This window comes from Xenopus laevis, chromosome 1L (assembly GCF_017654675.1).
Source record: "Xenopus laevis strain J_2021 chromosome 1L, Xenopus_laevis_v10.1, whole genome shotgun sequence".
In the NCBI taxonomy this organism is placed as follows: Eukaryota; Metazoa; Chordata; class Amphibia; order Anura; family Pipidae; genus Xenopus; species Xenopus laevis.
Genome location: NC_054371.1, coordinates 97,089,834 through 97,116,848, shown reverse-complemented (window position 1 = coordinate 97,116,848; position 27,015 = coordinate 97,089,834). Strand labels below are relative to the sequence as shown.

The window sequence follows — 27,015 nt, the reverse complement described above, 5'->3', positions numbered from 1 at the left end:
TATAACAGAGCATTCTGTCCCAGTGGCTGCACATATCCTATATGAACTCCATTGTAAGCAGCAGTCCTGCCCTGCTTTATGGCTGAGATTCTAGCTATCTGTATAACAGAGCATTCTGTCCCAGTGGCTGCAGAGATCCTATCTGCTCGCATAATGAGCAGACGTGTTTTGAAAGAGTTTGTGATTTTGACAAAGCTTGTGATTTTGACTTACCCATGCCCTTCTGGGTCTGGGGAGGTTGATTTTTCAGCAGTTTTGCGGCTTTATAGCCTTACTTTTCTTTATTTTAATTTTATTTGTTTTTGACTTTATTTTTTGGAAATTGGTAAGAAGTTGCCCCAACAAAGAAAGCTGGAGAAATGAATACCCGAGCAAGGCTGGGATCCAGCAGGCGTGCTGTGAGCTAGAAAGCTGTGGTTGGCGCAGAGAAGAAAATGGCTGCTAGTTTAAAGAAAGTGAACAAAAAGGTGAATGTTTTGCCAAAGGAGGATGAGGTGGAAGAGGTGTTTGTGGAGAGTGAGGAGGAAGGAAAGCTGGATGAGGTCCCTGCGTCAAGTTTGTCTGGGTTTTTGGCGTGTGAGCCCCCTGTGCAACATGTTGCAGAACTACAACTCTCTGCATCTGGAGCTTCAGCAAAGGTTTGCAAATCCCAAGCTACTTGTGTCCCAGAGAGCAATCCCCCAAGGAACAAGCAAGTCCCCCATAGCTATGGAGGGGGAAAGTCCTGTGGCCAGCGCAGACTGGAGCCCCTGGTCTGGTACTTGCATCAGTCAGGGAGCAGAGGGGAGCGGTGCTTTGCTGGGGGAAAAGGAAGGTACAAGCGGCTGTACTGACACACAAGCAGCTGCTGCTATGGACAGTGACCCCCAGTTGAGAGAGAAAGCAGGTACCATCTGCACTGCTATAATGGAGGCCGGCCATGTGCTTGGGAAGGAGGACGCCATTTTGGAAGCAGAGACAAGCACAGCAAAGGGGAAGCTCCGCCCACCCAGCGAGAACTGCAAGAGAGAGGAAAGAAAAGTGGAAGTGAAACCCTCCCCACAAATGGCACCGACGGCTGCTGCACCAGTGGGAGGAATGGAGGCAAGCATGGACTGTGGTTCCCTGGCAGAAAATGTGGCTTTACAGGTGCTGGAACCGGACTGAGCAGGTAACAAACCAATTTACTTTTCCTTAATTGCCTGTGTGGGGGAGGGTGCTTCCACTAATGAGATTGATGTTGCTGCAGACTGTGTCTCTAAAGACTTTTCTAGGGCCTCCATCTTTAAAGACTCTGTTAATCAGGAGGAAGTTGTCAGAGCACTGAAAGCTATGGAGTGTTTGCAGCAAAGGAAAAAAGAACGGAATGTCATTGCAAAAGAACTTAGTTTGGCTGCCATGGCGACTGCAGAGTTAAGAGGGCAGAGAATAAAAAAGACTGCTATGTATAATAAAGAGTTGGAAGAAACTAAAAAGACTTTTCTAATAAACCATGGGAAGAGATTTATAAGAACCGGCAGAGGTTTGAGCAGATAAAAAATGGGAACACAAATTCTTCTAATGTTTCCTCTAATATCCCTGCTAATGTTGTTGTGCAGGTGTGAGTGGGGCAAGTGGTGAGAGAGAGGCTGTGAGTAAGGGGGTACAGGGGGGGTGAGAATGCTGGTGCGGGGGGATGGGGGAGGGTACTGTGGGGGGCAGTAAGGCTGGGCAGAAGAAGATCCAAGCACCTGTTTGGGAAAGGAGGAGGCTGTTTGCAAACATGTCTGGTGTAAATAGATCCTTTGATGGGCCGGTGTTTAAGAGGCGCAATGTGGTGAGGATTACATGGTAGGGGGAGCAAGACAAATTCCCGGGGTTGGAGGTATGTGGCATGTAATTTGGTGAAAGTCTATGGGTTTCACTACCAATGATGTCTATGCTTTTCTTGATATTTCTATTACTGAATATGATCTCGGCTTTACACTGTACCAGGGGATGGAGAAGTTTTGGGCTCTTTATGACCAAAAGAAAAGCACAAAGGAGTAGGAAAACTTTAAGGCAATCCCAATCTCACGTCCTGAAACCAAAAATGTAACCATCATTTTCAAACATGAATCAGGCCAGACTCTAATCCTAGAAGTTCTATAAATTACTGGGGAAGAGCAGGGGAAAAGAGGAAGGAGAGAGACTCTGGGGAGGGAGGTTCCTTTGAGGAGGAGTTACTGGTTTTTGTAGAAGGGGATGAATCTCAGGGGATGCAAGTTAAGAGATGTGGGGAAGGAGGGAAAGAGTTTTCAGCAAAACTCCCTAAAACATGATGAGTTCCCCAATTTCTTTTTGTACCATAAATGTGAGAAGCATTAGGTCTCCCAAGGCACTTTTGGTAGCTGTCGAGTTCCTATTTTCCTTGGTGGTAGATATCATTTTTATTCAGGAGACTCGCCTAACTAATATACGATTAGTAGGTACAATATCAGCAATGCAAAGAGAGACTGGCAGAAAGAGGAGTGGGGATTCTGTTTAATGGTGACAGGCACATTGAAGTTAAGAGGTTGGTGGAGGTTAAAATGAGCAGGTGTTTATTACTTGAAATTAAGATAGAAGGGGAAGATCTAAGATTAATTAATATGTATGGGCCCCAATCAGTGGTGGGGAGGAAGGAACCCCGAAGGGAAATGAGACAGTATTTGCACACCTCAATGCCAGTCATCCTAGCCGGGAATTTCAACCAAGTGACAGGGCCAGGGGATAGATCCGGTATGTATAGAAAATATGAGGGTGCATGTCTTATTGAGGTTGTTCAAACAGCAGGGTTGGTGGATGTGGCTACTCAAGGGGGTAGGAAGTGCAAGCACGCATATTTCTGTGGCTCCCACAGTAGCAGAATTGACCCAATTTATATTAAGGCTGGTGCCCCTTTTTCAGGGGTTGAGGAGATTGAAGTGGGGTTGAAGGGAGGGAAATAGACAATGGCAGTACCAGTCCTTGGAGTCCTATATTTTGGATGGGGTGGTGGGGGAAAAAGTTACCCAGTTAAAGAACCAAATGAAGCAGTATCAGTACAGCCATCAGCGGTCTGGGACAAAACAGGGTACTAACATCCTTCTTTACTGTCCCACTGGCTATAAGGGGATGTACCAGCAAAACCCTGAAGGAGATACTAAAATATTTAAACTGTGTGAGACTCCCCCCCTAAAACTGTTTGATAACTCCTGGCTGACACTGCAGGGCAAGCTGTATGTGCGGGGCAACATGACATATCATGTAAGAAAAGAGTGTCCCTGGGGGTGTGGGGTGGAGGAGAGTCGAGCACTTTTTGGTGGATTGTTCGGTGTCAAACAGTTTATATGAGGGTGTGCTGAAGGTGTTGGGTATTTGTAATATACAGTATGTGCTAATGACTATGCAGAAAGAACCTATGGGATCATTGATAGGAAGCACCACTTTAATCAATAGACCAAACAATAAGGAAAATCTTAAGGGAAATTGTGTTTATTAAGGTGAATGAGTTTTAGAAAAAAAAGCGTGAATGAAAAAATTGGATGAACTTTGATTTCTCTTGGTCAAATTCTTTGTAAATAATGTACATATTGTCATATAGTGTAATTTTGATATACTTTGATTTTGTTATGCTATGTATTATTTTTAATTTTAAATAAAAATCCCTATCTCATCCCTATTGTAAGCAGCAGTCCTGCCCTGCTTTATGGCAGATGAGATTCTAGTGATATGTATATAACAGGATCTGTGCAGCCACTGGGACAGAATGCTCTATCACATCTGGGTGAAGCGCATGCAAACCAATGTGTACCACTAGTATTATGGTTATGCACTAATTATTATTATATATCCTATATTATAAACACATTACTCATGCGCAATCAAGGATAAATAACATATGTAAAGATTTTAAGAAATTTCTTTGTCAGAACAAGGGAAGATTTTAACCCCGGCATATGAAGATCTGATGGTTTGTTTAACTCAACAAACCGTCAGATCCTCATATCCCAAGATTAAGATCTTCCCTTGTTGCATAATTAATAGATTTGATCACATAAATCATAGATCACTAAAAGCAATGGTGTTAGCAATAAATTAGTATTTGTAGTATATCTACATACAGTATAAGTACTAAACATTAACAACCTGACAATCAGTAGGGTGATCAAATTTTTGGCAACTTATTACTAACTTTTATAGTGTTAGAGGTGAAGGGGGAGAGTTAAATAGAAGCCTGAAACAAAATAAAACTCTAATGTAATACTTGCTTTACGGAATTTCAAGTAAAAACTACAAGCCCCATAATACATTGCAGTTATGTGCAGCAACAGGAAAGGTTGCGTCTTAATGACGTCATCTTTCCCGACGAAGAAGAAACAAAACTCAGCAGACAGGCTCCTCCGGTAGGATGAGATTAAGCAGGACTGTTGGGGCGGAATTAGTCGGAGGCACGCACCAGGAGTGAAAGAAGATGACAATTTGTCGCCAACAACAATGATTAGGATCTTAGTTGTACCGGATTGAAAACAGTGGTTGAGGATGGAGAGGTGATATAAGGCTGTTATTTAATAAATAAATTTATTTATTCTCCTTAACTGTAAATTCTGCTAAGTAAAAATGGTAAAACAAAATAACTTAATCCATGACAGTTCTCCTTTTAGAACACTATCACTCACCACCTAATTTTAAAAGATTGGTGCATTCTTTTTAGTCTTCTTTTTATGGTACTTCAAGTTACAGGTATGGGATCCGTTATCTGGAAATACGTTATCCAGAAAGCTCCGAATTATGGAAATGCCATATACTCCATTTTATCTAAATACAATAATCCAAATTTTTATTATTAATTATTTCCTTTTTCTCTGTAATAATAAACAGTACCTTGTACTTGAGCCAAACAAAGCTATAACGACTCCTAATTGGAAGCAGAACCAACCTATAGGGTTTATTTAATCTTTACATGATTTTTCTAGTAGACATAACCCGAGGTCCCGAGCATTCTGGATAACAGGTCCCATACCTATAGTACTGTATAACATAAAATCCAGCAGCACTCCGATAAGTGAATCAAATATTTATTCGTGCCACTAGCCAAGCGACGTTTTGGGCTATTCCAGCTTTTATCAAGCCCCTAGGTCCCCTATAGGTCCCATACCTATACTACATTTTAAGTTTTGATTAATTCATCTTTGTGTATGGTGTAGAGTGGTATTTGAAGACAATTTAAATTTAATCTTAATTTTGTTTTATCAAAAAAAAAATAGTAGTAGTTTTTGTCTATTACGCCTTAGCCTTGGAATTTAAACAAAATGTTGTATAGTACTGACACATTAATTATAGAGGCCAAAGCATGCTTATGCTCAAAAGGCTCAATGTTCACTCCAGCCTAGCATTACTTGCCTCAGCTGACAATTCGACTTGCCTCAACTGACATTTCGTCCATTATCGATTAGCTTGACTGAAGGAACCCACATGGCCTCTACAGCTCTCCTTCCTCTTCACAGCAGGTACTACTGGAATAGTTCTTGTATGGGAGCATTTTTGATGCAAACCAGGTTGATGCCTAAACGATCCCAGTGATACTGACTTTCCTATTATTTTTTTATGCGAATGTATCAGTATTGCTTAAAACTGCTGTCTGATTGATAGTGTCTATTTTGCTTACCAGTTTAGAAGTCACAACAGCATTTGGACTGCAGAGGACCTCAACTAAATTTTTAAATTAAATCTGTATGAAAAAAGTATTTTTCAAATTAAATGAGATGCATATTTTTTTTAAATAAAGCACTGTTGATTGTTATAAAGGTATTTAAAAATTCTTAGCTGTCATTCTTAGCTGTCATATATTACCTCCCCTCCTCTATGCCTTAGGAAGGCAATTACTTTTAACTTTCCATTCTGCACCTCCTAGATGTCACTGTACACCTCACATCCCCCCCCTCTTCTTCGTTTAACTGTGTAGCCAGTGCATGGGCATGGGCATGAGCATCAGGTCCCACATTCTGGAGCATAAACTAGATTTTGGCATGATGCAAAGATTGTCTCAGTGTATTCATAAAATGGTGTAAGTAACGTTATTTGGTTTAACTAACACCATAAAAAAGAATTTGAAATTATTTCTTAAGGTGACAGGTCCCCTTTAACCTACTTTAGTCGCTGGCTAGATCTGAAGACCAATTAAGAACTTTCTCAGAATAAGTCAAATTAAGTCTTAAATCAAATCTGTTTACTATCATTATAATGCACTAACACATATTGTTTTTCACCCCCTGTAGTGTTTTGTTTAAGCTCCGGACTTTCATTATTTTATTACCATGGCATCAGAGGGCACACAACAAAATCCCAGCTGTAAGATCATGACCTTCAGACCCACCTTAGAAGAGTTCCAAGATTTTGGAAAGTATATGGCTTATATTGAATCTCATGGTGCACACCGAGCTGGCTTAGCTAAGGTGAGTGTCCGTTTCTTTTTTCAGATTTTTAACAAAAAAATTAAATTTACATAAAAACAACTGGCAACTATAAAATATCTATAAAAAGTAATTGTAAGCAGTACGACAACCTTTAAATTTGCCTTCAGACAGTTGCCCAAATTTGAACAGCCCCTGTCAGGAAAAACTTTTATTTAGAACATGTTTATTATTTCAAATATTTAGTTTTGAGTATAAACACCACATGAGCTGTGCATCAGCGATGGTTAAAGTCTCTCTGTTCTCTCCATGGAGAGGGGATTGCAGATACCACTGACTGTATGATTTGCAGGAAACAAGTTAAGACAAGCTAAAATGACAGGATAGCAGGGTTCCAGTTATTTGGAAACATATAGATGTACTAGGGCTTCCTTCATTTTAGAAATTTTCAAGTCCATATCTCAGATCAGTTTTTCTCCATTATAAGTCTTTCAGGGTCCATTTTCCATGCTTTCATATATGATAATGTATTCTCAATATTTATATCAGACTTATTGATATTGGTTGAAAACAAAGCTCCCTTCCTAACAGTGCCTCTGCTAAAGGTGAAGGTGTTGTTAGAACCTCAGAATCGTATATTCTTACATACAGACCTCAGTACAATAAGATAAAGGGAAGATCTTTAATAAAAATCTAGTAATTTGTTTTGGACAGATCCCATTTTGAAAGAAAAACTAAAGAGAGCTTGTAGGATTGTGATCAAAAGGACAAACCATTAGGAAATAAACCTATGCAAATTCTTAGCCAAACAAAGGAAAAGGAGTGTTCTTTTAAGTTAACATTAAAAAGGAACTATTGTGAAAATGAAAATTTAAGAAATCTAAATAAAATCAATTAAATATTTTGCATCGTTTCTGAGATAATCAAGTTTATCTTCACTATCCTTCTGTTTCTCTTCATTCAGTCAGTCTTTTTGTTGGGTGTTAGATATTCATCGACTGGTAGATCCAATATATCTTATAGGGGGGGGCTCCCTTTCCTAGCAGATGTATTAGAGCTCACTGATTCCAGTATTAACAAATATCTATCAAATAGCTGCCTTTTGCACAAATCCTACATGTAGAAAGACGCGATGACTGGTAATTGTAATAGAGTGAGCTCTAATACATCTTCTAGGCAAAAGGAGCCCCTATATAAGATATACTAGATATAACTGTCAATGAATATCTGACACCCAACTTTTGCAAGAAGACAGAATGAAGAGAAACAGATGCTGAGAGAGGGATAGTGACGATAGACTTGATTATTTCAGAAACGGTACAGAATTTTAATTGATTATATTTATAAAACTTCTTATTTCAGTATGCTGAAACTTATATTAAATTTTAATTTTTTGCGACAGTTCTCCTTTAAGTTACAAATGTTATAGATGTGTTAATCCTAACATCTTCGCAATTGGCTTTCATTATTTCTTAGTTTTTTTATTTATTAATTTTCCTATCTATTCTCCTCTTTTCAGCTTTCAGATGGGTGTCACTACCTCTGAAAGCCAAAAATGTCACTACCTCTGGAAGCCAAAAAACTATTTCTCTGTGAGGCTACAATTTTATTGTTGCTTTTTATTACTTATGTATAGCATGCAGCTATGAGTAGAAATGCAAGTTTATAACAAGCTATATGCCTAACAATAAAAAGACCTGTCAAACAGCATCTAGACATATCTGTAGAAATTCTGTAGAAAGTCAAATCAAGTGCACTTGTGTATTTTTCTTGAAGATTTTACACCAGTCATCCATCTGACTTTCTTAACCCTTTCCCTGCCAGCCGTTTTGTCCTAGATGCGAACATCTACTGCCAAGCAGTTTTTAGATATTTTGCACTCTTTCACTTTAAGGGCCTTTCCTGGGGCGGTCTTTTAGTTTACTCAGGAAAACAATATATTGTTTTTTTCAGGACAACCTGAACTTTCAAAATATGCAAGAATTTTGGTGTAATTCTACTTCTGTAAAAAAATATAGGCTTTTAAGTGTCTAATAAAATGAAAAAAAATCATGTTTCACAAAGAACAATCACATATATCAGAAAGATCATTTATTTTATGTATGAGAACACAGCCGATTTGGAAAGGTCTATGTCTCCTGAACGCGGCAATACCAAATATATATAGTTTTATGGAGATTTCTCACTTGTATAGATCAAAATCTACAAGCAGTACACTACCAAAGTTCCAAAGCACTGCTCCCCAAACGGCATACTTCTGATTTCAAGGCCAAACATTCCACTAACAGTAGGTTTACCTTAGAAAACTACCCATTATTAGAAAGAACAGATTCTGGTGAATCAAAAATGGGTAAATATATCTTTGTACTCCAAACTAACTAGTTGCAATTGTTTCCTAAAGTTATAATGTTTTATAGAAATTGGTGAATTTTTTTTAAAAATGACCTCAAAGCTTCCACTCTACAGCATCATATCTCCCACAAAGCATTAGGTATGTAAAACACCCCAAATATGAAAGCCTGGGGTCCACTGAACAATTTGATGCCCAATATGTATAGGTGTTCCCAAGCATGTGGTATATAGGGGTCCTAAAATGTAGATACCTCATTTGAGCTATCAGTTCTGAAATTCCAGATACTGCAAAATCAACACATTTACATCGTTTTGGGGGGGGGGGCAAAAGTAGAAAACGGTAAGTTCACCCCAGAAAACCATATATTTTCGGAAAGTACACATTCCCACAAATCTAAACAGTTTAATGCCCAATATGTATAGGTGTACCCAAGCACATGGCATATTGGGGCCCCAATAGGAAGACCCCCATATGGTCTGTCATTTCAGGTACTGCAAAATCAATACATTTACATAGTTTGGGGGGGGGGGCAAAAGTAGAAAAGGGTAAGTTCACCCCAGAAAACCATATATTTTCAGAAAGTACACATTCCCACGAATCTAAATTGTGTATGCATGTCTTTGTACTACAAAGTACCAAGTCACAAACCATTCCTAAATTTGGTGATTTTGGCGACATTTCCAAAAATCACCTCAAAATTTCTACCCTGCGGCATCGTATTACCCACATACTTTTAGGTATCAAGAGAAATCACCCCAAATATGAAAGTTTAGGGTCCTCTGAACAGTTTGATGCCTAATATGTATAGGTGTACCTAAGCATGTGGCATATAGGGGCCCCAAAAGAAGACCCCCATATGGTCTGTCATTTCAGGTACTGCAAAATCAACACATTTACATCGTTTTGGGGGGGGGGGCAAAGGTAGAAAAAAGTAAGTTCGCCCCAGAAAACCATATATTTTCAGAAAGTACACATTCCCGCAAACCCAAATTGGATATGCATGTCCTTGTACTCCAAAGTACCAAGTCCCAAGTCTTTCCTAAATTTGGCGATAAAAGCAACGGTTTTTACATTTTTGAAAATCGCCTAAAAATATTGCAATTGGCCGCATTTATCTCACCCAATTTCTTGCATATGTAGCGCTATAGTAAACTGACTTGTGCTAGGGCAGTTTTAGCTACTTTCCTTGGTGGGCTGAGACCACCGATGAGCTCTCTTTCTCAGGGGTAAGCCCTCGCAACGGTGTGGAGGCAAGGGTGTAGCGTAACTGTAACCTGGTGCGATAGCACAATGATGGGCGCCAGTAGTTCTTTAACAGTTGAACAAAGAAAGCGGTGGATGTTGCGGGCGTTCAGGTAGACGGTATCACCCACAAGATGGCTATGTTTGCGGACGATATTATTCTTACCCTGACAAATCCGGAAATTTCATTACCGGCAGCTACTCCAGATTATAAAAAATTTCAGTGCAATTTCCTACTACAAGCTCAATGACTCCAAATCGCAGATCCTTCCACTGGGGATGTCCTCTGTTGAGGTAGCACGCTTGAAGGCAAACCATCCATTTCAATGGCAGTCCCATTCCATAACTTACCTGGGAATCGAATTAAGCAGTTCTATATCCAAGACCTACGACGCCAATTATCCTAGGATGCTAAGTACTGCACAAGAACTTTTGACGAAGTGGGCCCCATTATACACTTCTTGGCTTGGTAGGATTGCCACCGTCAAAATGATGATCTTACCTAAATTTATATACTTATTTCGGACTTTACCCCCTGATGGTTCCGCGCCCCTATTTCCATAAAGCCCAACGAATCATCCAGAACTACATTTGGGCCAACCGAAGACCGAGAATTCAGCAGAAATACCTTCAGAGAGCGACTGCTGCTGGGGGCTTTGGAGTCCCTAATTTAGAGGCTTATTATCAGGCAACGATTTTGGACCAAATTAGAGCGTGGAACCTTCCCGTTGACAATCTGCATTGGCTACAGCTGGAACAAGCTGCTATTAAACAGCTGCCGCTTAAAGGACTACTGTGGGTACACCCTCGAGCTCTCCCCATCAAACACGCTCTGACCAACCATACCCTCCAGACAGCCCTATATATTTGGTCCAAAGTTAATGGTAAACACTCCCTTATCAGATCTCCAGCCCAAAAGGCAGGTATAGAGATGCTGGAGGTGGCTATACCTCATCTCAATCTGTCGAAATGGCGCACTCAGGGTTTGACAACCATTGGTCAACTGTATGAAGACTCCTCCCTTAAGCCCTTCAATACACTGATGAAAGAGTTTGATATCCCGAGGCAGGAATTCTATAAGTATTTGCAAATTCGGCACTTCTTGAAAAAGACAGAGACTTTTGCTGGACTCCAACCTACCAGCTTTGAGAAGCTTGCTTCACAGTATCCCCGCAGCAAACGTGGAATTGCCACAATCTACAAACTACTAACTGAATCGCCTACACTGGAGAAACCGGCTCACTTACGGAAATGGGAACAGGAGCTGAACATGACCTTGGACTTAGACCAATGGACCAAAATGGCAAATATGGCGTTCAAATATTCAAAATGCACTAACCATCTTGAAAATGCGAGGAAGCTCCTCTATAGGTGGTATAGAACCCCGCACTTATTACATAAATACTACCCGGGTACGTCGTCTGCATGTTGGAGAGAATGCAACAACATTGGAACTTTAACCCACATCTGGTGGCATTGTCCACGGATCTCCACTTTATGGTCCCATGCTGAAAACATACTAAGACAGGCAACCCACTTGAATCTGACTTTGTCTCTGCCTTTAGCCTTGCTCAACCATAGCCTAGACACCTTCCCTAAAGCACTCCGACATCTTATCTTTCACGTTTTAACTGCAGCCAGACTTTTGATACCAAAATACTGGAAGACATCTAAAGTCCCTCACAAACAGGAACTAGTCGCACTTATAGACTCTAATCTTCTGTATGAACAATTGTCATTGGGGCCCGGTCAATTGAACAAAAATTGTATACATTCCAAACACCTGTGGGAGAAATGGAAAGCAACCCACTACTTACCTCTTACTCCCTAATTCATGCCAGACTTCCCGATTCCGACAGGGCCGTAGCTCTCCAGACAATGTATGTTACCCTTAGGGGAGTTAGGACTGTATTTGACCCCTCCATCCACTGATGCCCGCCTCTTCCTTCCTCACCTAGGTCGGTGATGCCATATCCAGCTGGTGACCTCCTCCCCCTTCCACTTCCTCTTCTTCCCCCTCTCTCTCTTACCTTCTGCCTTTTCTATGTCTTTCTAACCTTTTTTTCCTTTCCATAGACATGGCTACTCGTATTGCTTTGCGGATGACTCTGTCTGATTCTATGTCTATTGGAATAATTTGTTAAACCCAATAAAAATCTTTCATATCAAAAAAAAACAGTTGAACAAAGAACAGTATTTATTGAACAATAGCACATAGATCATTTAGCACATTGATCCACAATGGAGCATAGAACATACACAGCAGCATAAAGGAAGCATATACTCACAGCACGTATAGGCTGAATCCCCACAGGCTAGGGAATATACAGCAGAGAGTAAGTTGACAGCATGTGATGGGTATTGCCCAGTTTTCAGGATATCTTCCAATGGCAGACTAGGGGAACTCCTGACATCCCTATCTCAACACTTGGTTCCTTACTCTGGGTCAGTAATACCCTGGGATCTTAATCCCTCGAATTTCCTCGGCGGAGCCTTGAGCTGCTCAACTAAATAACCTCTCTATCACTCCTAGAGCGATCTATAAAACGAGTATAGCTGTCTAATTACTAGGGCCAAGGCGCCTAGGGTCGACACTACCCATTCCCTTCCAGCCTGCTTGGTTGGGCTAAAGCAATGGACCCAGAGCACATGGTTCCTAAACCTTTTATACTCTGGCACAGTGCCATCTGGTGTACACTGTGTGAACTGCAGGGGTTACATAAGCACAAGGTCCCCATAAGGACCCACTGAGGTGTCCATATTACTAGGGATGTGCCTGTCTTTAAAGTGTAAGGGTAACATAGTAACATAGTAACATAGTAAGTAAGGTTGAAAAAAGACATGTCCATCGAGTTCAACCTATTTTTTTAACTACCTATCTGCCAGTTGATCCAGAGGAAGGCAAAAAACCCATCTGAAGCCTCTCCAATTTGCCTTAGACGGGGAAAAATTCCTTCCTGACTCCAAAATGGCAATCAGACTAGTCCCTGGATCAACTTGGACTATGAGCTATTTCCCATAACCCTGTATTCCCTCACTTGCTAAAAAGCTATCCAACCCCTTCTTAAAGCTATCTAATGTATCAGCCTGTACAACTGATTCAGGGAGAGAATTCCACATCTTCACAGCTCTCACTGTAAAAAACCCCTTCCGAATATTTAGGAGGAACCTCTTTTCTTCTAATCGGAATGGGTGACCTCGTGTCAGCTGGAAAGACCTACTGGTAAATAAAGCATTAGAGAGATTATTATGTGATCCCCTTATATATTTATACATAGTCATCATATCACCCCTTAAGCGCCTTTTCTCCAGTGTGAACATCCCCAATTTGGCCAGTCTTTCCTCATAGCTAAGATTTTCAATACCTTTTACCAGCTTAGTTGCCCTTCTCTGTACCCTCTCTAATTCAATAGTGTCCTGTTTGAGTGATGGAGACCAAAACTGTACGGCATATTCTAGATGGGGCCTTACAAGTGCTCTATACAGTGGAAGAATGTAGGGTGTCTAAGATTTTCACATCCCTACACATACAATTGTAAAATAACATAAATATTGATGCCAAGGCACTACTGAACAGTTTGATGCCCGATATGCATAGATATACCAAGGCAGCTGGCATGTGCGGACCCCAAATAAAAAACGTGCATATGAGTTTTCCCTGCTGCCGATTCACCTTCTGTGAACATAGACCATTGACTTCATATTATGTGCCTCAAGACCCTCCTAACAGCAAAGACCCCCTAAAAGCATATGTTTTTGGAAAGTACACATTCTGACGAATCCAACAAAGATAAAGACGTCTTTCTACACCAAACTACCAAACTGCAAAGCTTTTCTAAACTTAGAGGTTTTTACAACATTTCTGAAAATTGCCTAAAAATGTTGCAGTTTGCCGAATTTTTCGCACACAATGTTCTACGTACAAAGAAAAATCACCCTAAATATGGACGTCAGAGGTCTAATGAATACCTTGATGCCCAATATGCATAGATTTACCAAAGTATGTGGTGTGTACGGACCCCAAATGAAAAACATGCATATGAATTTTCACACTAGCCAACTAAGCTGCTGAAAACAGTACCCTGACTTTGCGTTATGTGTTGTAAGACCCCCAAACTGTAAAAAGCCCCCAGAACACCATATATTTTTGGAAAGTACATATTCTGACGGATCAAACAAAGTAAAATATATCTTTCTATACCAAAGCACTAAACAGCAAAACTATACTAAAGATACATAAGGAAAAATAATGCAGGGAGAAAATTGCAATAAAACCACAAAAATTGTGTAAATCAATGAAATAACAAAATGACTGATCCAACAGCGTAATTAGTGGCTAAAATCAATTACCCAATAGTCATGCTGCCAAAACAAATGGTTTTTATGGGTAAAAAAACACAAATTAGTAAAATGAAAAAGTAAAAAAAAAAAAAAAAAAAAAAGCCCTCTTTGTGAGTTTTTTGTGTATACACTTCTAAAAGTGGTGTGACAGTGTGTATATAAGTGTAAAATAAGTGCAAATAAGTGTACATATCTTTACAAAAAAAAAAAAAAAAAATCTTTACTAAAATGATTGTGTAACAGTGTATAGATCTATACCAGTGTAGTGTGTGTGTGTAGTGTGTAATTTGTAAAATAAAGACCACTTACCGTTGCTGGAGCAAGAGGGATAGTCTGATGCTCTAGAAAGTTTCAGCAGCGTGTGTGCTGATGAGTCACTGCAGCCAGGAAGTGCGTGGGCATCGCCAGTGAAGCAGAGAGAAGAAGGAAGACGGAGGAGCTGGCAAGTTGCTTCTTCTTGCGATTTTAGGTCGGCCCTGCAACAATCCTGTTACAGGACCGACATGACAGCCTTGTTGCCCAGGGGGCTGTCAGCACTGCTAAGTCTCTGCAGAGGCGGCTAAAGCCGCTGATGCAGATATCCGCACTGATTTCTGCCAGAAGGTACTAGGTACGTTCTTGGCAGTTAAAGCCCTTGCCTGCCAGAACGTACAGCGACATGCTTGGCAGGCAAAGGGTTAATTCAGAATGACTTGTAAATAAGATCTTTCTAGAACAAATACCCTGGAATGTTGCTCCAATCATCATAATTTATCATAATCAGCAAGGATGTCATTGGAGATTTGAGGAGTTATTAAACCTTCCAGGGAGAGGTGCCAAAATAGCATTGTATGTGGTAGACAATAGATGTCACACTTCCATGCCTCTTTTCATACTTGGTTTTGCAATTTTTACGTATGTGGCTTCTTTAACACCTCTTTTGAACCAGTCGCTCTCCTGATCTAGAATCTGGATTTGGCAGTCTTCAAACGTGTCCTGTTTCTTTTAGATGTAGGGATGACCTACTTTCCTGACCAGAGGAGCTGGCTCTTCTGTGCTACGCCATACGCTGGCATAATTGTTGTTTTGTTTCTCCCACATACAAGTTTGAACACTCCTCACTGCAATGCATACATAATGTTACTCTTCTTTTGCTTTGGGGTTGGGTCTTTTGGGTGAACCAGTAGCTGCCTCAGTGTGTTGCTGGTTTTAAAGCAGACAGGGATGTGGTGTTTATAAAAAAAAAATATATTGTCTGCCACATATAATACTGTTTTAGCATCTCTACCTGGAAGGTTACACCTCAAAGCTCCAATCATGGTAATACAATCAACATCTTATTTACAAGTCATTCTGAATTGAGAAAACCAGTTGGATGACTGGTGAAACGTCTTCAAGAAAAACACAGCATGTCTAGTTGATTTGACTTATTTCTACAGATATACTATGACCTGGATGAATAAGAATCTTCACATACAGCATCTAGACACTTTGCAGAATGCAGAAATATATCCCCATCCTATCTAAGCATTGTATAGACAGGGTTGTTAAGAAGGCAAGATAATGATTTTTAATGTAGGCACTAGACAGATTGAATTGATATATCTTATGTATAAAGCTTCTTGATGTATTCAACCACAGTTAGTGCTATGTTGAATCTATTAGATGCCTTTACAACCACTTTTTGGTGTAGTTAAAAGGTTTTTATATGAAACCAATTGAATCTGACCTGTACTCCGAGGTTCATATATTCCATGTATCAGCTTTTATTAGGCTGTTGTCTGTAAAAATGTAAGAGTAATGTAGTCTTCAACTTTGGTCCACTTTAGTGCCAGCTTATCTGTTGGGATCCAGTCACAAAGTTTAGTAAGGAACTTGTTTGTCAGTGGCTGGGGCAGAATTTTGGACTTGTGGTTGGTTAACTGGCAACACAATGAACATTTAGATTCTTATAAATACCTTGCCGAAAAACATTGCAAAAATGTATAACCGTATAAGTTATTATCTCTGCCCAAATGTCCACCTTAGGAAATGGCATGAGCTAAGTTAAACACATCCCTTATTCATTCTCTACGAACCAGCATTTGTTTCAATACCTCCCCTGATTATGTATTCTTGTTCTCTCTTGTACACTCTGTATAACAGGTCATTATGCAGTTCAAAATGAGAAAAATGGTAACACTTTCAAGTACATCTTTTGCCTCTAATTTTTACCACTTTGTGATACCTTTTGTGTAACACTGGGTCATTCTAACCACCAATGGCCACTCTGTGGATTAATAGCCAACTTCTGACACCAAATGTGACGGGTCCCCAAAAAGCAACTGTCAGGACAGGAAGTCCTTTAAAGTAATAAGTGAGCACTTTTATTTTAAAATCCCTAGGAAAAAATAAATTTCTCCCAACATAAATCATTTCTAAATCACAAGCAGCTCAAATGCACCTCCTTTTTAGGTAGTTCAGTATGAAACTATGCCTCCCTTTTCTTCTGAACTCTTTCTTTCTTTGACTGAAGACAGTCAAATAGGTGTTCACTGATCATGCTTGTGCCTCGTGTTCCAATAGAAAACAATTAGGCATGCACAGCAGGCACCTCTGACCATCTTCACTGTCAATGAGAGAAGAAAAGTAGACATAGCTTCACGCTAGACAAGGAACTAGCTAAAATGAGCTTCATTTAAGCTGTTTGAAACAACATGAGACCATATGATGGAAGTAATGAATGTTATTCTAGGTACTTTTTAGAGTACTTTTTAGAGTATTATAGAGGTTTTTTGAAGTGGTTGTTCAGCTTTGAGTTAACTTTTAGTACGATGTAGAGAGTGATAGTCTGAGATAATTTGCAATTTGTTTTAATTTTTTATTATTGAAGGTTTTTGAGTTATTTATCTTTTTACTCAGCAGCTCTCCAGTTTGCATTTTCAGCAATCTAGTTGCTAGCATTAAATTACCCTAGCAACCATGCAATGATTTGAATAAGAGGCTGGAATAAGAATAGGAGAGGGCCGAAAGATGAAAGATGAGTAATAAAAAGTAGCAATAATGATACATTTGTAGCTCTACAGAGCATTTGTTTTTAGAGGGGGAAGTGGCCCCTGTTTAGAAGCTGGAAAGAGTCAGAAGAAGATTGCAAATATTTAAAAACTTATAAAAGAAAAAACCAAGACAAGTTGAATAGTAACTTAGAATTGGCCATTCTACAACATACTAAAAGTTAACTTAAATGGGTTGTTCACCTTTGAGACAACTTTTAGTATGATGAGGAGTGATATTCTGAGATAATTCGCAATTTTTTATTATTGAAGGTTTTTGAGTTATTTAGCTTTTTATTCAGCAGCTCTTCAATTTGCATTTTAAGCAATCTGGTAACTAGGACCCAAATTAGCCTAGCAACCATGCATTGATTTGAATAAGAGACTGGAATATGAATAGGAGAGAGTCTGAATAGAAGGTTCAGCAATAAAAAGTAGCAATACCGATACATTTGTAGCTTTACAGAGCATTTGTTTTTTTAGAAGGGGGACAGCACTCCTGTTTGAAAGCTGCAAAGAATCAGAAGAAAAAGGCAAATAACTATAAAACTATAAAGAATAAATAATGAAAACCAATTGAAAAGTTGATTAGAATTGTTTTTTCTATAACAAAAGTTACTTTAAAGGTGAATCACCCCTTTAAAGGTGAACCGCCCCTTTAAAGGTTAACCACCCCTTTAAAGAAGAGTGTACTTATTCTTTAAAAGGATAAGTAACCTTAAAAACAAGTGAATGTAAAATTGATGAGGGTGCTATTCTTAGAAGTTTTGCAGTGTACATTCTTTATTTTTTTTCATTCCAAGATATTAAAGGATACATGTACTGTTAATATAAATTAATTTTTGGTATAACAGCGCCACCTGCTGGTCATTTCTCGACCAGTCTAACCACCAGTTTGTCAGGAAGAAAGAGGCTGCTCTGATGTTCTTCTGGTTAGGAAACATTTGAGAAAGGTTTCGAGTTTTTTTCCTAACCAGAAGAACATCAGAGCAGCAGCCTTTTTCTTTCTCTCGACAACTTTGTTGACTATTTGGTGGTCAGACCGGTCAGAAAATGACCAGCAGGTGGCATTGTTGTAACAAAATCCATTCATGTTAACAGTAAATGTATCCCTTGATATCTTGGAATTTTGCATCCACTTATTTTTAAGGTTTACTTATCCTTTAAAAAATGATTTTATTTCAGGCAGCAGTGTGTAAAATAACAGGCAGTTTTCTTTAGTGAACATAAATAACATAAAACGGCTTCCAGCTGCAAAGTAATGCAAGAAAACACAGTCCTCTTTTAGGGTAAGGACACACTGGACGATTTGTCGCCAACGTTTTTAAAAAGCAAATCGCGGCGACATATCGCTCGTTTTGTCTCTGAACAAAAACAAATGAAAGACGACAGCTCCTGTGCCCACAGCGCGTTTGTGAATCGCCTGTAGCTCCAAAACGCACTGAGACCCTTTTCCGAGCGATTTATCAGAAATAGCATGTACTTAGAAAAGTACTGAAATCTCCTAGACACGCACACACAAACAGATAAGTAGCAGCAATTGTATTCAAATTACAATGCGAACGCAATGATGCAAGAACGTAAAGACGCCAGGTTACAGCGGGAAGCACAAACCGTTTCCGGTTTGGGTGGAGCACGTACCGCACAGAGTAATGGGATACAAATCGCTCTGTGCCAATAGTCGCTGTGAATCGTCTGTTCAAAAAAGACGATCGTCTTGTCGCCGCAATTTACTTTTTTAAAACGTTGGTGACAAATCGTCCAGTGTGTCCTTACCCTTAAGGTAACAAGCAGCCACAGAGATTTCTGTCTGATCAATAGACATGCCTTGTTCTCTGTCTTTATCTTTCACTCTCACACTGAGCTAGGATTTTAAAACTTCTTGATTAGTCATTTGAGGCTAATTAGACTCAGTATTTTTAAAGTAAAGTAAAGAGCAAATTAAAGTATTTGCTCAAAGCTTTTACGTTACCCATCTGACTCCCGTACTTGTTCATGGGGGGCCTGCCGTACAGCAGAAGTCCTTTCCATTAGAAACTTTAACTGACAGGCTGATAAGGGACAGTCAGGTTGGCAAAACAGTCAGGTTTAGGAACATCAACTAAAAATTATTTGCAAAAAAAGATCAACATGACCTATAGGTAACTTTTAATGTACATTCATATTTTAAAAAGTAGTTTTTTGTGTCAGTATTACTTTAAAGGGATTGTTCAGTGTAAAAATAAAAACTGGGTACATAGACAGGCAGTGCAAATTAAAAAAAGTTTTCAATATAGTTGGTTAGCCAGAAATGTAATCTATAAAGGCTGGATGTCTTACTTAATAGCCAGAAACCAACTTCCTGATTTTCAGCTCTCTGAACTGGTTAACAGTCAGTAACTAATCAGTGACTTGGGGGAGGTATATGGGTCATAACCATTTCCTTTTCAATCTAATCTGCATGCTAAGGATCAAAAGCAAACTAACTGTTTAGTTATGTCCCATATGCCACCCCTTCAAGTTCCTGACTAACTAAGAGTTAGAAACACACCTAGGGGCCTTTTTATCATGCTGTGTAAAAAGTGGGGTGAAGCATTACTGGTGATGTTGCCCAATGCCCATAGCAAACGATCAGCAATTGGATTTCAACAGCAAAAGCAAAGATCTGATTGGTTGCTTGAGCAACATCACCGGGAATGTTTTAGTCCACTTTTTACACTGCATGATAAATAGACCCCCTTGTGTGCTACTTTGCCTTAGAGGCAACAACAATTATGCTCAGTGTCTTGCAGCTGTTCTATAACTACTTTGTTGCCCTCTGATTTTTTAAAATTGCAAAACTGTGATGGATCTAGAGCAGGGCCGTCCAATAGCACTGTGTCACTGTATGTAGTACATCTTAGAGTGGTCCTGATTTTCCTGTCTCCTGCTCTGTTCTGTTTTCCCTATACTCAATGTGTGTCATACTTTGCCTGCTCTTTGCACCCTGTGTTTGCCATACTCTGCCTGACCTATGATCAATATGGAACAAAAGCCTGGTATTTGTTCTGGGGGTTTGTTAGCATTTGAAAATTAGGGGCCCCTAAGGTGTTTAATCATAAGGAGGCATATGGATTTAAGGGTATGTCTTAATAGGACTTAACTTTGTTCCCATATGAGTGGCATCCCTGCCAGTGCCAGGCCAAGGTAGTTTGGCACCCTAGGCAAGAGCTTCAATCAGCGCCCCCTGTCATGCATTACCATTTACCTCCTTACCATGATGGTTTTTAAATAAAGAAATACAAATTACCAACGAAAATTAAAGCTGCACAGTCCTATAATAGAATATTTGATAAATGTATATTTTCATCGGATGAGTAACAAAACCTCTCTCACCCTATAACAAACGTGACCTGGGTGTAAAAACCCCAGGTCCAACACTTGAGCGTAGAATACAAAATGAAGTCACTTGTAGAAAATGGGAAAAACACTCACCCGACATATCAAGTGGTCCGGGTGCATCGCCCCAAACCCGTAGATTCAAATTCACTCTTATATTACCATTGTGTTTAATCAAATAGGGTATCTACTTTATTACTATATGAGGTGATTTCAAAGCATTTGCTTAGAGACCAATTTATTTTCAGTTTTTTTTATATGTATCTTATTTTCTGTCTATTAGAAGTTTATATACACCAAGGTGACTGTCTCTTTAAACAGTCTTGAAGATTTAATTATGTTATGCAATGAGTGCACCTTTGGGTGTATTGAATGATCTACCTTCAATCCTTTTACTGTTTACTCTTGATACCACTGGAAAATTCAAGTCCAGTTCTTCCTTTGGAACAATTTCCAAATATCTGAATGTCCTACAAACAACTGTAGAAACAATTATAATTATATACTCTTACATGCCCAGAGGACATTGCACAATTTTGAAAATTTTGTGGAATTGAAGAACCTGACCTGTCAGAATGGAAGAAGATGACACTCACCCCTCCAATTCCAGGAATACCAAGCAAGCAAGATTGGAATGAGATACTGAGTTCTAAAAAAAAAAAAGATGTCTCCAGAGAAGAACAACACATCAACAGGCTGATACAAAAGCTGACTGAGTCCCATTCAGGTTATATGCCATGTTTAAAGGGATCCTATCAAGGGAACATGTTTTTTTCAAAACGCATCAGTTAATAGTGCTACTCCAGCAGACTTTTGCACTGAAATCCATTTCTCAAAAGGTCAAACAGATTTTTTTATATTCAAGTTTGAAATCTGACGTGGGGCTAGACATTTTGTCAATTTCCCAGCTGCCCCTGGTCATGTGACTTGTGCCTGCACTTTAGGAGAGAAATGCTTTCTGGCAGGCTGCTGTTTTTCCTTCTCAATGTAACTGAATGTGTCTCAGTGGGTCATGGGTTTTTACTATTGAGTGTTGTTCTCAGATCTACCAGGCAGCTGTTAGGGAATTTTATTTAAAATTATTCAGATTTACAAACTATATATACAATGTCAAACAAAAATATAATCAATAGCATTCAAACATCAGTAAAAAAATTTTTTACAAACTCCCACATTTTTTTATATTGTTCAGAGTATTGAGTTTTAATAAAGGTGATTTCTCTACATATGATCTCAGTTGTTATTTCAATTGATGTATTCAGTTGGCCTGTAGTCATCCTACATCTCATGTGCCATAAGTAATACCGTATGATGGAAATAATGATGTACAGAATCGTTTTATCTTTACTACCAGATTTATGACTTCTTATTATTCCGTAAGCAAATTCCGATTAGCTTAGATTTTTAATCAGGTCTAAATGGAGACGGTTTGCCACTTTTGCTCATAAAGTACAAGATACTCTACAGTCCAACAAAAAATGTTTCTGTGATTCCTCCACTCTACACCCCCACGGACACTCTCTGTCTACGATACTTAGATATTTCATATTACCTCTAACAAATAGCTTTCTCTGCACTGATAGCCATGCATTGTCCCAATATTTTCTAGGTATCCTTTTGCTTGTCATACTTTCCTCCAACTGCTCCTCCATACAGTCTCTAACCCCAATTGGAGATACAAAGTGAAAATCTAAAATCTTCCAATATAATATTTTCCTATGCTGAGTTCTCAACTCCCTCGAGCTGATGCTCCATTTTTTCAATATTTTTATCACTTGTCGCAAATAGGTAGGAGTAAGGCCTCCTCTTATCCGAACCTCTTTCACTCTGCCACTCCTGGATAAAAGGCGATGCCCAATCTCTAACACTAGATTCCCACAGAGATTCTCTCCCCCGCACCATCCATCCAAAGTTAAACTTCAAAAAGATGGTGCAGAAGAAAACCACAGGACATGGCATGTCCAGTCCTTCCCTTTTCCTCTGTAGGAATGTGATCCCCCTCTTTACCGGGTTGAGCCTATTCCCCCAAAGCATTTGGAAGGACAGGCTCTGGATCCGGGCACAGAGAGATTCTGGCAGCAAGAAAACATAAGAGACAAAAAGAAAAAGCGGGATCAAGAAAGTCTTGATAATATTAACCCTTTCTCCCTATGTCAGCTTCCATGATTTCCAGCGCTGAATTTTTGCTTGACCGGCATTCAGTTTTTCTTGACAATTTACATTTGCTAGATCCCCCTTCCCGAATTTGATTCCCAAGATCTTAATTAAACCTGGGGCCACTTGAAATTTTCCAAGCTTAAAACTTGGTTCCTCGTCTAAAGTCCAAAAAGCTTCTGACTTTTCCTGGTTTATCTGAGACCCTGAGGCTTCAGAGTAGCTTCTGATGTGCTCCAAAACCTTTCCCTCCTCCTCAGGTTTTGATACTATGAGAGTGACTTCATCCGCGTAGGCAACAGACTTAAATGATCCACCCAGCGGAAAAGGGACCCCCCCCCCAAGCCCACTATCCTGTAGTCTCCTCAGGAAAGGATCCAAAGAAAACACAAACAGGAGCAGACTCAGCGGACACCCCTGTCTCACACCTGTCTTCACCAAAAAGTCTTTGCCTTTCCAACCATTAATAAGTGGGAAGCTCTTCGCCCCTTCATACAATACCTTAGTCCATTCTACAAATTCTTCCGGTATGCCGTATCTATGCAAAACAGCCCATAGATACTCACGATTAACCTTACCAACGGCTTTTGCCTGATCCAAGGACAGAAAATACTTACCCCATTGTCAAGTCTTACACCTTTCTAGTGCCTCCCTTAGTGAAAGAACCGCACCAAAGATGTTTCTACCTTCTACTGAACAGAATTGAGAGTCTGAGAGGATAGATCCAGCCACCGCTCCCAACTTTTGTGCAAGCACCCTAGCCAGAATCTTTCTATCACAGTTGAGAAGAGCAATTGGCCTCCAGTTCTCAATGTGCCTCAAATCCTTCCCCCCTTATATTAAAACCAAAGATGAGGACTGCATAGATTGCAGGCAGGCATTAAACACTTGGGCTAACACTGGGACCAGATCTTACTTAAAAGTGATGTAGAATTCAGCTGTCAACCCATCTGGTCCAGGAGCCTTCTTTTTCTGCTGTCAATTGCCTGCCTTACTTCCGCCTCTGTTATTTCTGACACCAAAGGGAAAAAGTCCAAATTATCAGTATTCGAAACAGGGGTCGCCTTTAGGAAAGCATGAATCTTTCCCTCATCCAAAACTTTTTCTTTGTAAAGATCAGCATAGTAAGCTCCTACAACCCCCAGAATACCATCTATATTTCTAATTTATCCTGTGAGTTATAAAGCTCTCAACCCGCTTTTTCTTAATGGTCACCTTACAGTTCCAGCAAGGGTCCAGGGAACAAGATGTTCAATAGTCCCTCTCCAGAACCAGGGACCTAAGCCAGTTGTACTGATGTTGTCTCAACAAATACTTAAGCAGGTTAAATTTTCCCCCCTCCTCCCCTTTCGAAACACAGATCTCAAGTTTCCTTCTCAAAGACTGTCTCTCTTTCTCTTTTGCCATCCATTTTTTAAAAGAGGCAGAATCGAAAAAGGTCTGGAAAGTATCCTTAGCTGAGTCCCACCATTCTGCGACAGAATAAAAAAAAAATCCAATCTTGACATCTGTAGCTTCAAGATATCTCCAAACCCTGTCTTTATCTCCTCATTTTCTAAAACTTCCTTACCAATCCTCCATAACCCTTTCCCAGGACTTAATATTCCTGACCTACCAAAGTGAACAGAAAGGCCTAAATGGTCTGAAAATTCAACAGCACATTCTTTGAAATTTGAGGTTTTATCTTCCTTTTTTACAAAAATAAAGTCAATCCTACTATTCCTAGTTCCACACCTGTATGTGTGTTGACCTTCTCTCCCATCATAAGTTGCAAGATCTTTCAAACCAGCATCATCAATTACATTTTTGAAAAATAAACATTCATACTTATTTATTTTCCCTGTTCTGTCTTTCTCAAAAAACTTGATTAAAATCTCCTGCAAAAATTATGGGAATTGAGGTGAAAAGAAAAGGCTTAATGTCATTTAACATTGACCTCCTGTCTGAGATTGCTTGAGGTCCATTAAACGTTAATAAGTCTCAATAAATGTCATTCTATAGAAACATCTAATAATAGACATCTTCCCATTAATACATCTACCACCTTTTTAACTATAATATGTTTGTCTCCTTTAAACAAGATGCCCACACCTCCTGCTGGTTCTGTGGCTAAGGACCAATAAGATAAACCTTCTCTTCAATCCCTTTTGGCCATTTTAATCCCATTTAAAGATGCTAGTCTAGTTTCTTGAAGAAACATAATATCAGCTGTTGTCTCTTTAAGATATTCATAAGCTATAAACCTTGTTTTCCTATTGTTGATACTACACACGTTAAGAGTGAAAAAATCAACTGACAAGTTCATTTTCTTTTCTTTTTAGTGGGGACTTTACTTTCTACTCCTGACCTTTTTACTTGAATTCTTGAACATAAATCTGTTTCCATTTCCTCCTCTCCCTCCTCTATAGAATCCCATTCTAAGTCCAGGGATACATTTTTTTTTCATTTTTTTTTTACTGGTATCCTGAACTTGATTTTTTCTTTTTTTGCTCTCTTCCTCCTCTTCCATTCTCTCTAATTCTTCAGATCCCTCCTCCTCCTCCCTCGCCAACTTTTCTCCTAATACTTCAACCCTATTTTCATTCTCAATTATCATCTTACAAACTACAGTGTTTTTTTTACTATTCCTATTTCCATTTGTCACTTTCTTCCATTCCTCCCCCTTCTGTCCCTTACCATGAACTGTTATTTTTTCCTGAGTTTTCTTACTGTTAATTGTTTGTCAGACTGTATTTGCATATCCGTTTCACCACTAGTCATATCCTCTCTTAATTGTTCCTCAATATTAGGAACAGATTTTTTTATATTGCACCAGGACTCTGGGCAATTTCTGTAGGCATGACCAGTTTTGAGACAAAGGTTGCACCTTATTTGCTTGTCACATTCTTTACCTGTGTTACCTGTCTTTCCGCAAAAAGCACATTTTTTCAAACTGCATTTACCTGCCAAATGATTTCTTGCTCCACACTTAAAGCAAAGCCGAGGTTGCCCAACATAATAGCAAACCCCCATGTCTCTACCGATAAAGAAAGATGTAGGTAGGGGCTTTTGTGTATAACCTTCAGTATGTAACTTAACTTGTACTTTATACCCACCTACCCACAAATCCTCTTCATCATAAATCTTAACCAAGGATGACATCAATGTACACTGTCTTTTGAGCCAAACTAAAATATCCTCTGGGTGTAGTTTCATTTTTCTTTTATTATTGTTATGTTTTTAAGTTCTGGTTAGATATGGGAATAACCTTAAAGTTCTGCCATTCCTTAACATTTGTTTTTAAATTATACTGTCTCCAAAACTCTAAACCTTGTGATAATTTAAAACTCAAATCAAACTCAGTATCCGTTATACTAATCATTGCAGACCCATCTTCAGCAGAGAAACCTAGAACTTGCTTTAACAGATTTCCAGCTACAAATCTTCTACCTGGGAATTCCTCTCTTTCACCTTCCCATTTGATTTTAACCGCATTCTTTATTTTACCATATTCCTCCTCCTCCACCTCCTCCTGAAACAATTTATTTTTCCCCCAAACACTTTCCCCTGTAGGCAGATTTACATTACTATGTCTTACTCCATTATCATTATCAGGTTGTTTGGAATTAATCTCCCCACTAGAAATATTTCATTTACACCAAAAACATCAGAGGTTTTGTCAGTAACAGACACATTGCCATTTCCCCTGAAAGAGTTATGGTCACATTTTCATTTGATACCAGACCGTTTTGAAGAAAAGTCTTTTCCTATCAAAACATCAACTATTTGCATGGGGGGGGGGGAATCAAAGCTTTTGCATAGGATATACTTGGGTTATTGGCCTTTTTAGGATTACTTGTTTGATTTTGTTCAGGAACAATAACCCTATCATCTGTTACTACTGTATTTGTATCACGTGATTGTTTACTTATATCAACATTATCAGTCATAATTTCCTTCAATAGTTCAGAAATCTTACATAGTCTTTTCGCTGCCACATCACCTCCCCCACTCTTAATTTCATCAAAACGTTTTTTGTTGTGATACAGTTCCTTCCACGGTTCAATAACATTAAGAATAGTTTTGATCTGTTCATCCACATTCTCTAAATCTTTATTCAAAAAAGCCAGTTCTCGTATAGCTTTCGTTCTCCATTCTCCTTTTAGCAACTTTAAATCCCTTATCAGTAAATCAGTTCCTTTAGTAA

At 39.2% G+C, this 27,015-nt stretch overlaps 1 protein-coding gene across 10 annotated transcripts in view; it reads left to right on the top strand.

Moving 5' to 3' along the window:
* Positions 1–27,015, top strand: part of LOC108711800 (lysine-specific demethylase 4B) — a 451,885-nt gene that overhangs the window by 34,980 nt on the left and 389,890 nt on the right. For 7 of the 10 annotated variants that reach the window (XM_041591519.1, XM_041591530.1, XM_041591528.1 and 4 more), the window contains exon 2: positions 6,237–6,413. In XM_041591519.1, coding sequence (XP_041447453.1) covers positions 6,276–6,413 — 138 coding nt within the window. In that variant the 5' untranslated portion in view covers positions 6,237–6,275. Of the gene's footprint in view, positions 1–330; positions 1,151–4,314; positions 4,509–6,236; positions 6,414–27,015 lie in introns of those variants that run through there. The other 3 variants (XM_041591523.1, XM_041591524.1, XM_018253860.2) reach the window with 3 other exon arrangements.